The sequence below is a fragment of the Oncorhynchus keta genome, chromosome 3 (assembly GCF_023373465.1).
Source record: "Oncorhynchus keta strain PuntledgeMale-10-30-2019 chromosome 3, Oket_V2, whole genome shotgun sequence".
In the NCBI taxonomy this organism is placed as follows: Eukaryota; Metazoa; Chordata; class Actinopteri; order Salmoniformes; family Salmonidae; genus Oncorhynchus; species Oncorhynchus keta.
The window spans coordinates 13,375,642-13,389,896 of NC_068423.1; the positions used below are offsets into that span (position 1 = coordinate 13,375,642).

The 14,255-nt window shown below is 45.9% G+C and overlaps 1 protein-coding gene across 1 annotated transcript in view; it reads right to left on the reverse strand.

The window, feature by feature from the left end:
* The window catches only part of tbkbp1 (TBK1 binding protein 1), a 78,905-nt gene that overhangs the window by 42,507 nt on the left and 22,143 nt on the right, over window positions 1-14,255 (reverse strand). Inside the window, exon 2 of the mRNA XM_052490269.1 lies at window positions 4,528-4,771. Coding sequence (XP_052346229.1) covers window positions 4,528-4,755 — 228 coding nt within the window. The 5' untranslated portion in view covers window positions 4,756-4,771. The remainder of the gene's footprint in view (window positions 1-4,527; window positions 4,772-14,255) is intronic.

A 14,255-nucleotide genomic window follows, 5' to 3' on the forward strand; every position in this document is an offset into this window, starting at 1 on the left:
GCAGACAGGCAAATGCAAAACTGAGCGGGAAGCGCACAAGACAACGTTGGTGGGAAGCCCAGGAGACAATGACACTCTCGTAATAGCCTTCACTGTATGTGTCGTTCCACAAGGGTGGCTTTATAAAGCCTAAAGCAGGGGGTCGGCAACCTTTTCATGTGGAGTGCCAATTTACAATTGATCCTAGCATTTCTTAAGATCTGTGTGCTAGTTATGATACCTAACTGTGCTAAAATACATTTGAATTGCCCATAAACAAAATAATTCTATACTGGCCACTAAACTGTCCCTTCAGCTCCATGACACGGAGCTCCACTATGTCTACCTGTAGGCTACACACTTTAAAAGGGCATGTGTAGATGTTCCTTTTGTATTTCGTGATTTTTGTCACTCTTTGGTTGAATTTGTCATCATGGGCCCATGTCGATTGTAGACTTAAGTAAGTCTTTGATGTAAGCAGGGGTGCATTTTTGTCCCCCCCAGTTCTATAATAAGAATGTGATACAAAACGAGGCAACGGTATGCTTTAGGACCATGCGGTCGCCCCCGAGCCCCCCACACACACTTCTAAAACCAAAGTTGCGCCCCTGGATGTATGCCTTTCATTTCAAATCATGTGTAGGATTTATCTGGCCTAGTTCACGGTCAGCTGTTTCTTTTACTCCGGTTACTTTCACATTGTTGTCGGCCATGTTTAAAAAAAAAAAAAAAAGTTTTTTATTTCACCTTTATTTAACCAGGTAGGCCAGTTGAGAACAAGTTCTCATTCACAAATGCGACCTGGCCAAGATAAAGCAAAGCAGTGCGACACAAACAACAACCCAGAGTTACACATGGGAAAAACAAATGTACAGTCAATAACACAATAGAAAAATCTGTATAGTGTGTGAAAATGAAGTAAGAAGGTAAGGCAATAAATACTCCAATAGTGGTGAGGTAATTACAATTTAGCAATTGACACTGGAGTGATAGATGTGCAGATGATGATGTGCAAGTAGAAATACTGGTGTGCAAAAGAGCAAAAAAAAGTAAATAAAAACAATATGGGGATGACCTGGAGCCAGTGGGTTTGGGGATGACCTGGAGCCAGTGGGTTTGGGGATGACCTGGAGCCAGTGGGTTTGGGGATGACCTGGAGCCAGTGGGTTTGGGGATGACCTGGAGCCAGTGGGTTTGGGGATGACCTGGAGCCAGTGGGTTTGGGGATGACCTGGAGCCAGTGGGTTTGGGGATGACCTGGAGCTAGTGGGTTTGGGGATGACCTGGAGCCAGTGGGTTTGGGGATGACCTGGAGCCAGTGGGTTTGGGGATGACCTGGAGCCAGTGGGTTTGGGGATGACCTGGAGCCAGTGGGTTTGGGGATGACCTGGAGCCAGTGGGTTTGGGGATGACCTGGAGCCAGTGGGTTTGGGGATGACCTGGAGCCAGTGGGTTTGGGGATGACCTGGAGCCAGTGGGTTTGGCTACGAATATGTAGCGAGGACCAGCCAACGAGAGCATACAGGTTACAGTGGGTGGTGGATAGTATATGGGGCTTTGGTGACAAATCGAATGGCACTGTGATAGACTGCATGCAATTTGCTGAGTAGAGTGTTTGAGGCTATTTTGTAAATGACATTGCCGAAGTCGAGGATCGGTAGGATAGTCAGTTTTACGAGGGTATGTTTGGCAGCATGAGTGAAGTAGGCTTTGTTGCGAAGTAGGAAGCCGATTCTAGATTTCATTTTGGATTGGAGAAGCTTGATGTGAGTCTGGAAGGAGAGTTTACAGTCTAGCCAGACACCTAGGTATTTATAGTTGTCCACATATTCTAAGTCAGAACCGTCCAGAGTAGTGATGCTAGTCGGGCTGGCAGGTGCGGGCAGCGATCGGTTGAAGAGCATGCATTTGGTTTTACTAGCATTTAAGAGCAGTTGCAGGCCACGGAAGGAGTGTTGTATGACGTTGAAGCTCGTTTGGAAAGAAGGGCCAGATGTCCAAGGAAGGGCCAGTGGTATACAGAAGTGCCAGAGGTATACAGAAGTGCCAGAGGTATACAGAAGGGCCAGAGGTATACAGAAGAAGTGCCAGAGGTATACAGAAGGGCCAGAGGTATACAGAAGGGCCAGAGGTATACAGAAGTGCCAGAGGTATACAGAAGGGCCAGAGGTATACAGAAGGGCCAGAGGTATACAGAAGGGCCAGAGGTATACAGAAGTGCCAGAGGTATACAGAAGTGCCAGAGGTATACAGAAGTGCCAGAGGTATACAGAAGGGCCAGAGGTATACAGAATGGCCAGAGGTATACAGAAGGGCCAGAGATATACAGAAGGGCCAGAGGTATACAGAATGGTGTCGTCTGCGTAGAGTGGATCAAAGAATCAGCGACATAATTGATATATACAGAGAAAAGAGTCGGCCCGAGAAGTTGTGACTCGGTTGCGTGTATTATGCTTATATTTAATGTTGCACTGTATTGCAGTTATAAGTCATGTCTGGGGTCATTTTTGTTTGTTTTTCCTGTTCTCCATATAATTTGTGAGTTTTTCAATTGTGTCGAAATGCAGTAAATGAGCCTGAAACTTAAAAATGCCTTGGGGGAATCGACCCCCCCCACCCCACTTTGCCATACCCTAGGTTTAGCTGAACTGACGCCACTGCTCTAAACTCTCTACTTGTCATCCACCTTACTTTAAACCAGCCTTAAAATTTGATTTTTTTTTCATATCTGCAACTCAGATTCCGACCAACTAATTCCTCACATTTGTGCAATTTTGGAAAGGCCAATCGCATTATAAAAAGAAAAAAAGCACAGACTAGCTACGTAATGTATTTAAACAGGCACAGCACATCGTATTAAGTAGGAATCTCGGCATCCAGAACCAAATCTTGCTATTCAATTTCATCTGTCACAAGAGAATAATTCAGTACGAACCAAATCAACGCATTCTTTTTTGGGGTGATTAAAACTGAACAAACTGTTATTTTAATAAAGACTTTATAGGCATTCAACCGCACTGCAACCTTATGGAGGCCAAAAGCCTTGAGTGCCAGCTGCTTTCCTAATGGACAGTCTGTTACTGAGGGTACATACATCTGGGGGGGCAGGACAGAGACAAAAATAGCAATCTCAAGCCCCGAGGGCACTCTCTTCACCACCCTCCCGCTCACTCTCTTCTCCTCTTTATTTCTCTCTCTCTCTCGCCCTTCTCTCTGTACCTTGCTCTTCACCCATCTCTCTCTTCCCTCCACCCCTCTCTCTCCATCCTGTCCGCTTTCTCTCCTCTCTTTCATCCCACCTGCAGCGTTGTCCCACAGGGTCACATTAGAGTCCCCCCTGCCAGGTGGGACAGCTCAGACTGTTCATCTGCTGCACCAGCTGTGCTCCTCTACACTACTTCTCCTGCTACTCCATGCATGTAGAGAGCGGGGGTGACACATCACTTACTCAGCACAATACCACCACAGATGGGATACTGAGACCTCGTCCCTCACATGCAACATGCAACAGTGGTAGTCATCAACACAGGGCATATGGAAGCTAGATTCGTCAGTAAGTAGCCTTGCACGAGACTTGGCGTCTGCGACCTGGAACAGCTCATAGGAGCAGCACCCTCCTTTTTCTGTAGCGTGAGGCAGCTTGATGTGCAAGTACACCCCCTGGACAGGTATGACTCGGCCAGGGATCAAACTCTCAACCTTCCAATATCAGGATGGACACTCTAACCACAAGGCCGTCAGTAAGTAAGTGAGACTCCTGGGCAATTCCAAGTTTAAAAACAAAACCATCGATTTAAAAGTTTAACAAACCATTCAAACTATGCTCAATGACTACTTTGAACAATTTACACAGTAACAATATATACAGTACCAGTCAAAAGACACATACTTTGTATTTGAGATTCTTAAAAGTAGCCACCATTTGCCTTGATGACAGCTTTGCACACTCCTCGCATTCTCTCAACCAGCTTCATGAGGTGGAATTTATTTCATTCTTAATGCGTTTCAGCCAATCAGTTGTGTTGTGACAAGGTAGGGGTGGTAAACAGAAGATAGCACTATTTGGTAAAAGATAAAGCCCATATTATGGCCAGAACAGCTCAAATAAGCAAAAAGTCCATCATTACTTTAAGACATGAAGGTCAGTCAATATGGAAAATGTCAAGAACTTTGAAAGTTTCTTCAAGTGCATTCGCAAAAACCATCAAGCTCTATGATAAAACTGGTTCTCATGAGGTCTGCCACAGGAAAGGAAGACCCAGAGTTAATTCTGCTGCACAGGATAAATGCTTCACAGAGTTCAGGTAACAGACACATCTCAACATGTTCAGTGGTGACTGCATGAATCAGGCCTTCATGGTCGAATTGGTGCAAAGAAACCACTACTAAAGGACACCAATAATAAGAAGAGACTTGTTTGGGCCAAAGATTTTGTCTTTCCCAGAAACATCTCAGACCCCTAACTGGAGCTTAGACTATTTCCTGGTCATGTCACATGGTCAGGATCAGGAAAAGCTCATCTGTCAACCTATCAGCTCTGAGGCCTACCTTGATCTCGTAGATCTTGAGCTTCCTCTTAATGCCGCTGTTCTCTCTCTCCAGGCCCGCCAGCCGTGTCTTGATGTCCTGGTAGGCGGTGATGAGTGTGAAGTGGGAGGCGGAGTACATGTCTTCAGGGAGGGGTGAGGAGGACCAGCCCACGTCGCCACAGCCGTCCTCTTTTAAGCCCTCGCCACCTCCCAGCAGCCTAAGCTCACCGCCGAATAGAGACTCCATTGCTCAGAGCCTCAACCTGCCAGAGGGGGAGAGAGATGATTAGTAGGAAGATACACTACATGACCAAAAGTATGTGGACACCTGCTCGTCAAACATGTCGTTCCAAAATCATGGGCATTGAAATGGTGTTGGTCCCCCCTTTGCTGCTTTAACAAATCAAATCAAAGTTTATTTGTCACGTGCGCCGAATACAACAGGTGCAAACCTTACAGTGGAATGCTTACTTACAGGCTCTAACCAATGGTGTGGGAAAAAAGGTGTGTGTGTGTGTGTGTGTGTGTGTAGGTGAGTAAAGAAATAAAACAACACTAAAAAGACATTTGAAAAAAGAGTAGCAAGGCTATATACAGACACCTGTTAGTCAGGCTTATTGAGGTAGTATGTACATGTAGGTATCGTTAAAGTGCCTATGCATATATGATGAACAGAGTAGCAGGAGCGTAAAAGAGGGGTTGGCGGATGGTGGGACACAATGAAGATAGCCCGGTTAGCCAATGTGTGGGAGCACTGGTTGGTCGGGCCAATTTAGGTAGTATGTACATGAATGTATAGTTAAAGTGACTATGCATATAAGATAAACAGAGAAGCAGCAGCGTAAAAGAGGGGTTGGGGGGACACACGATGCAAATAGTCCGGGTAGCCATTTGATTACCTGTTCAGGAGTCTTATGGCTTGGGGGTAAAAACTGTTGAGAAGCCTTTTTGTCCTAGACTTGGCACTCCGGTACAGCTTGCCATGCGGTATTAGAGAGAACAGGGGTGGCTGGGGTCTTTGGCTATTTTTAGGGTCTTCCTCTGACACCGCCTGGTGTAGAGGTCCTGGATGGCAGGCAGCTTTGCCCCAGTGATGTACTGGGCCGTACGCACTACCCTCTGAAGTGCCTTGTGGTCGGAGGCCGAGCAATTGCCGTACCAGGCAGTGATGCAACCGGTCAGGATGCTCTCGATGTTGCAGCTGTGGAACCCTTTGAGGATCTCAGGACCCATGCCAAATCTTTTTAGTTTCCTGAGGGGGGATAGGCTTTGTCGTGCACTCTTCACGACTGTCTTGGTGTGTTTGGACCAATCTCGTTAGTTGTTGATGTGGACACCAAGGAATTTGAAGCTCTCAACCTGCTCCACTACAGCCCCGTTGATGATAATGGGGAAGTGCTCTGTGCTCCTTTTCCTGTAGTCCACAATCATCTCCTTAGTCTTGGTTACGTTGAGGGATAGGTTGTTATTCTGGCACCACCCGGCCAGGTCTCTGACCTCCTTCCTATAGGCTGTCTCGTCGTTGTCGGTGATCAGGCCTACACTGTTGTGTCGTCAGCAAACTTAATGATGGTGTTGGAGTCGTGCCTGGCCATGCAGTCGTGGGTGAATAGGGAGTACAGGAGGGGAATGAGCACGCACCCCTGGGGAGCTCCAGTGTTGAGGATCAGCATGGCAGATGTGTTGCTACCTACCCTCACCACCTGGGGGCGGCCTGTCAGGAAGTCCAGGATCCAGTTGCAGAGGGAGGTGTTTAGTCCCAGGATCCTTAGCTTGGTGATGAGCTTTGAGGGTACTATAGTGTTGAAGGCTGAGCTGTAGTAAATGAACAGCATCCTCACATAGGTGTTCCTTTTGTCCAGGTGGGAAAGGGCAGTGTGGAGTGCAATAGAGATTGCATCATCTGTGGATCTGTTTGGGCGGTATGCAAATTGGAGTGGGTCTAGGGTTTCTGGGATAATGGTGATGATATGAGCCATTAACAGCCTTTCAAAGCACTTCATGGCTACGGACGTGAGTGCTACAAGTCTGTAGTCATTTAGGCAGGTTGCCTTTGTGTTCTTGGGCACAGGGACTATGGTGGTCTGCTTGAAGCATGTTGGTATTACAGACTTAATCAGGGACATGTTGAAAATGTCAGTGAAGACACCTGCCATTTGGTCAGCACATGCCCAGAGCACACGTCCTGGTAATCCGTCTGGCCCCGCAGCCTTGTGTATGTTGACCTGTTTAAAGGTCTTACTCACATCGGCTACGGAGAGCGTGATCACATAGTCGTCCAGAACAGCTGATGCTCTCATGCATGCCTCAGTGTTGCTTGCCTCAAAGCGAGCATAGAAGTGATTTAGCTCGTCTGGTAGGCTTGTGTCACTGGGCAGCTTGCGGCTGTGCTTCCCTTGTAGTCTGTAATAGTTTACAAGCCCTGCCACATCCGACGAGCGTCGGAGCCGGTGTAGTATGATTCAATCTTAACCCTGTATTGGCGCTTTGCCTGTTTGATGGTTCATCGCAGGGCATAGCGGGATTTCTTGTCAGCTTCCAGGTTAGAGTCCCGCACCTTGAAAGCGGCAGCTCTACCCTTTAGCTCAGTGCAAATGTTGCCTGTAATCCATGGCTTCTGGTTGGGGTATGTACGTACAGTCACTGTGGGGACGACGTCCTCAATGCACTAATTGATAAAGCCAGTGACTGATGTGGTGTATTCCTCAATGTCATCAGAAGAATCAGAGAACATGTTCCAGTCTGTGATAGCAAAGCAGCCCTGTAGTTTAGCATCTGCTTCATCTGACCATTTTTTAAAAGACCGAGTCACTGGTGCTTCCTGCTTGAATTTTTGCTTGTATGCAGGAATCAGGAGGATAGAGATGTGGTCGGATTTACCAAATGGAGGAAAGGGGAGCTTTGTACGCGTCTCTGTGTGTGGAGTACAGGTGACCCAGATTTTTTTTCCCTCTGGTTGCACATTTAATATGGTGATAGAGATTTGGTAGAACTGATTTAAGTTTCCCTGCATTAAAGTCTCCGGCCACTAGGAGCGCCGCCTCTGGGTGAGTGATTTCCTGTTTACTTGTTTCCTTATACAGCTGACTGAGTGCGGTCTTAGTACCAGCATCTGTCTGTGGTGGTAAATAAACAGCCATGAAAAGTATAGCTGAGAACTCTCTAGGCAAGTAGTGTGGCCTGCAGTTTATCACAATATACTCTACTTCAGGCGAGCAAAATCTAGAGATTTCCTTAGATTCGTGCACCAGCTATTGTTTACAAATATGCACAGACTGACCCCCCTCGTCTTACCGGAGTGTTCTGTTCTATCCTGTCGGTGCAGCTTGTATCCCGCTAGCTGAATATCCATGTCGTCTTTCAGCCACGATTCCGTGAAGCATAGGATATTACAGTCTTTGATATCCCGTTGGTAGGATATTCGTGATCTTATCTCGTCTAGTTAATTGTCCAATGATTGCACGTTGGCGAGCAACGGCAGCTTTCCTAGTTGTCTTCTGTGGGTCCGGACAAGACATCCGGCTCTTCGTCCTCTGTGTCACTTCCTTTTGCGAATAATGAGATATCTGCCCTGTAGGGTGTTTGGAGGATATCGTGCAAGTCCTGCTTGCTGCTGTTGTTGTTTTTGTTGAAGAAGAAATCTTTGTCTAATCCGAGGTGAGTGATTGGTGTCCTGATATCCAGAAGCTCTTTTCTTCCGTTTTGTACATAATGCAGAAACATTATGTACAAAATAATTAAAAAATATTGCAGAAAAAAAACGTATAATAGCACAATTGGTTAGGAGACCATTTTAGACATTTTTGCTTCCATTCAGCCACAAGAGCATTAGTGAGGTAGGGCACTGATTTTTGGCGATTAGGCCTGGCTCGCAGTCGCCGTTCCAAATCATCCCAACGGTGTTCAATGGGGTTGAAGTCAGGGCTCTGTGCAGGCCAGTCAAGTTACTCCACACCGTTTACTTGGCTTATCACGCTCTAGCGACTCCCTGTGACGGGCCGGGCACCGGCAGGCTGACTTCGGTCGTTAGTTGAACGGTGTTTCCTCCAACACATTGGTGCGGCTGGCTTCCGGGTAAAGCGGGCGGGTGTTAAGAAGCGCGGTTTGGCGGGTCATGTTTCGGAGGACCCATGACTCAACCGAGCCCATTTGGGAGTTGCAGCTATGAGACAATATCGAAATTGGGGATAAAAAAGGGGTGTAAAAAAATTGATATAAAGTTACTCCACACTGATCTCGACAAACCATTTCTGTATGGATCTTGCTTTGTACACAAAGCATTGTCATGCTGAAACAGGAAAGGGCATTCCCCAAACAAAGTTAAATGCACAGAATCGTCTAGAATGTCATTGTATGCTGTAGCGTTAAGATTTCTCTTCACTGGAACTAAGGGGCCTAGCCCGAACCATGAACAGTCCCAGACCGTTATTCCTCCTCCACCAAACCTTACAGTTGGCACTATGCATTCGGGCAGGTAGCGTTCTCCTGGCATCTGCCAAACCCAGATTCGTCCGTCGGACTGCCAGATGATGAAGCGTGATTCATCACTCCAGAGGACACGTTTCCACTGCTCCAGAGTCCAATGGTGGCGAGCTTTACACCACTCCAGCCGACGCTTGGCGTCACGCATGGTGATCATAGGCTTGTGTGCGGCTGCTCGACCATGGAAACCCATTTCATGAAGCTCTTGACGAACAGTTATTGTGCTGAAGTTGATTCTAGAGGCAGTTTGGAACTCGGTAGTGAGTGTTGCAACCGTGGACAGACAATTTTTACGCGCTACGTGCTTCAGCACTCAGCGGTCCCGTTCTGTGAGCTTGTGTGGCCTACCACTTTGCGGCTGAGCCGTTGTTGTTCCTAGACATTTCCACTTCACAATAACAGCACTTACAGTTGACAGGGGCAACTCTAGCAGGGCAGAAATGTTACGAACTGACTTGTTGGAAAGGTGGCATCCTATGACGGTGCCACGTTGAAAGTCACTGAGTGCTTCAGTAAAACCATACTACTGCCATTGTTTGTCTATGGAGATTGCATGGCGGTGTGCTCGATTTTATACACCTGTCAGCAACAGGTATGTGGCTGAATTCCACAAATTTGAAGCGGTGTCCACATACTTTTGCATATATAGTGCATGTAGATATGTGTGGTGTGCGTCCAGTTGCATCCTTTTTTCGATGCCAAATCCACCACTGGTGTGCATGGCCAAAGAGCTCTCTGCATAATTTCTGTGTAACACCTGGTCCAAAGGTACTCATACTACAGTAATATTCATAACTGGAGCATCTGGCTGCTCTCAAATCATCACTCCATGCTTTCAGCATCCTGACGAAGACGTTGCTAAAATGCCAGGAAGGCTAATGCCACTTCTTGCATGTCTATAAACAGACTCTAATGGGGACTTCCAGACTCTTCTGGCACTGACACTGTAAAATATTCAGTGAGTGAAAGGGCAGTGAGAAGCATAGACGTCAGTGGCAACTGACAAGTTCACAAGCCGCCTCACCACAGTATTTTCCCTAGATATCCTATGCTAACACTCTAGGCTAGCCTTGTGCTCTGAGCATGCTAGCTAGCCATGCTAACTGACCAACCATGCTAATTCACAGTAACCTGACCTCAGTCTCCTCACGTTCCACCATGACTTTGGGGGGTTAGTTGTCATGGAAGATGAAGTGCACCCCCGATGATATCAGTAACCTCTATTTATGAGGCGGTTCACTGCACAAGAGAGTCACATAGGCCTACAGGGAGGGTGATCCAACTACTTTAACAAACAGCAGAAAAGTGTGGACCTGCCCAATGCAAGATCCAATTGAAATGTCTTTTGAAATGGTGGTAGGACACCTTTTCTGAAATCAAGTCTTTGTGGTATATACTTGACAACAATACTATAACTGGCAGTGGATATTGTAGTTAGTTTGGATTATAACAAAGGTGTGTAAAAAGTTCCTGGGCTGCTTGCTTCGTAACTTAGGCATTGCCTACTCAGCTATTTTAATCATATCTGCTTACTGCTCTATTCCTTGTGTTTCTACTAAAACGCCTCAAGTCTCTAAGAGTTTTGCACACCTGGATTGTACAATATTTGCCATTATTCTTTTTTTAAAAATCTTCAAGTTGATTGTTGATCATTCATGGACAGCCATTTTCAAATCTTGACATAGATTTTCAAACCGATTTAAGTCAAAACTGTAACTAGGCTTTCAGGAACATTCAATGCCGTCTTGGTAAGCAATTCCAGTGTATATTTGGCCTTGTGTTTTAGGTTATTTTCCTGCTGAAAGGTGAACTTGTCTCCCAGTGTCTGTTGGAAAGCAGACTGGACCAGGTTTTCCACTAGTATTTTGCCTGTGCTTATAGCTGTGTTATAAGCATGTGCTTATAGTATTCCATAAATTTTTATGTAAAAAAAATCTGTAATCCTGGCCGATTACAAGCATTCACATAGCATGATGCAGCCAGCACCATGCTTGAAAATATGAAGAGTGGTACTCAGTGGTGTGTTGTGTTGGATTTGCCCCAAACATAACGCTTTGTATTCAGGACAAAAAGTACATTTCTTTGCCACATTTTCTCCAGTTTTACTTTAGTGCCTTGTTGCAAACAGGATACATGTTTTGGAATATTTTTTATTCGGTACAGGCTTCCTTCTTTTCACTCTGTGATTTAGGTTAGTATTGTGGAGTAAACTACAATGTTGTTGATCCATCCTCAGTTTGCTCATATCACAAACATTCAACTCTGTTGTGGTCTTAAAATCCCCATTGGCCTCATGGTGAAATCCCTGAGCTATTTACTTCCTCTCTGGCAACTGAGTTTGGAAGGACTCCTGTATCTTTGTAGTGACTGGGTGTAATGATGCACCCTCCAAAGTCTAATTAATAACTTCACCATGCTCTAAGGGATATTCAATGTATTCTTTTTTACATTTTTACAGATCTACTAATCGGTGCCATTCTTTGCGAGGCATTGAAAAACCTCCCTGGCCTTTGTGGATGAATCTGTGCTTGAAATTCACTGCTCGATTGAGTGACCTAGTAGATAATTGTATGGGGTACAGAGAGGGGGTAGTCATTATTGAACACAGATTTAGAATATTAGTCACAGAATATTATGTGTTTTGTTAAGCACATTTTTACTCCTGAACGTATTTAAGGGGCTGAATACTTATTTTCTACAAACAAAATTCCACTTTGACATTATGGGGTATGTGTGTAGACCAGTGACACAATATCTCAATGTAATCTATTTTAAATGCAGGCTGTAACACAACAAAATATGGACAAAGTACTGGGGTGTGAATACTTTCTGAAGACACTGTATATACACCGCTCAAAAAAATAAAGGGAACACTTGTAACTCCAAGTCAATCACACTTCTGTGAATTCAAACTGTCCACTTAGGAAGCAACACTGATTGACAATACATTTCACATGCTATTGTGCAAATGGAATAGACAACAGGTGGAAATATAGGCAATTAGCAAGACACCCCCAATAAAGGAGTGGTTCTGCAGGTGGTGACCACAGACCACTTCTCAGTTCCTATGCTTCCAGGCTGATGTTTTGGTCACTTTTGAATGCTGGCGGTGTTTTCACTCTAGTGGTAGCATGAGGTGGAGTCTACAACCCACACAAGTGGCTCAGGTAATGCAGCTCATCCAGGATGGCACATCAATGCGAGCTGTGGCAAGAAGGTTTGCTGTGTCTTTCAGCGTAGTGTCTAGAGCATGGAGGCGCTACCAGGAGACAGGCCAGTACATCAGGAGACGTGGAGGAGGCCATAGGAGGGCAACAATCCAGCAGCAGGACCGCTACCTCCGCCTTTGTGCAAGGAGGAGCAGGAGGAGCACTGCCAGAGCCCTGCAAAATGACCTCCAGCAGGCCACAAATGTGCATGTGTCTACTCAAATGGTCAGAAACACACTCCATGAGGGTGGTATGAGGGCCCGACGTCCACAGATGGGGGTTGTGCTTACAGCCCAACACCGTGCAGGACGTTTGGCATTTGCCAGAGAATACCAAGATTGGCAAATTCGCCACTGGCGCCCTGTGCTCTTCACAGATGAAAGCAGGTTCACACTGACAGATGTGACAGAGTCTGGAGATGCCGTGGAGAACGTTCTGCTGCTTGCAACATCCTCCAGCATGACCGGTTTGGCGATGGGTCAGTCATGGTGTTGGGTGGCATTTCTTTGGGGGGCCGCACAGCCCTCCATGTGCTCGCCAGAGGTAACCTGACTGCCATTAGGTACCGAGATGAGATCCTCAGACCCCTTGTGAGACCATATGCTGGTGCGGTTGGCCCTGGGTTCCTCCTAATGCAAGACAATGCTAGACCTCATGTGGTTGGAGTGTGTCAGCAGTTCCTGCAAGAGGAAGGCATTGATGCTATGGACTGGCCCGTCCGTTCCCCAGACCTGAATCCAATTGACCACATCTGGGACATCATGTCTCGCTCCATCCACCAACACCACGTTTCACCACAGACTGTCCAGGAGTTGGAGGATGCTTTAGTCTAGGTCTGGGAGGAGATCCCTCAGGAGACCATCCGCCACCTCATCAGGAGCATGTCCAGGCGTTGTAGTGTGGTTTTCCACTTTAATTTTGAGTGTGACTCCAAATCCAGACCCCCATGGGTTGATAAATTTGATTTCCATTGATATTTTTTGTGTGATTTTGTTGTCAGCACATTCAAATGTGTAAAGAAAAAATTATTTAATAAGAATATTTCATTCATTCAGATCTAGGATGTGTTATTTTAGTGTTCCCAGTGTACACTGAACAAAAATATAAATGCAACATGCAACAATTTCAAAGATTTTACTGAGTTAACAGTTCATATAAGAAAATCAATCAATTAAATTAATTTAATTAGGCCCGAAATCTATGGCTTTCACATGACTTGGAATATAGATATGCATCTGTTGGTCACAGATAACTTTTTAAAAAAGGCAGCGGCGTCAATCAGAAAACCAGTCAGTATCTGGTGTGACCAGCATTTGCCTCATGCAGCGCGACACATCTCCTTCGCATAGAGTTGATCAGACCGTAGAGTGTGGCCTGTGGAATGTTGTCCCACTCCTCTTCAATTGCTGTGTGAAGTTGCTGGATATTGGCGGGAACTGGAATACGTTGTCATACACGTCAATCCAGAGCATCCCAAACATGCTCATTGGGTGACATGTTTGGTGATTGTGCAGGCCATGGAAGAACTGGGAATTTGTTTGCCCTCAGAACAACCTCAATGCGTCGTGTGCATGGACTATACAAGGTGTCGAAAGCGTTCTACAGGGCCCATGTTGACTCCAATGCTTCCCACAGTTTTGTAAAGTGGGCTGGATGTCCTTTGGGTGGTGGACCATTCTTGATACACACGCAAAACTGTTGAGCGTGAAATACCCAGAGTTACACTTCTTGACACAAACCGGTGCGCCTGGCACCTACTACCTTACCCTGTTCAAAGGCACTTCAATATTTTGTCTTGCCCATTCACCCTCTGAATGGCACACATACACAATCCATGTCTCAAACGTCTCAAGGCTTAATAGGGATTACTGCACTGTCAGAGATAGAAACACAAGCATTTCGCTGCACCTGTGATAACATCTACAAATCTGTGTACCCAACCAATAAACTTTGATCTGGAGAGACAGGGCATTTATCACTGACTGGCTTTTCTCTGGCTGCTGCATACTCAGCTAACTAGCTTCCCTCCACAAAATATCGTCTCTCTCTTTGTCAC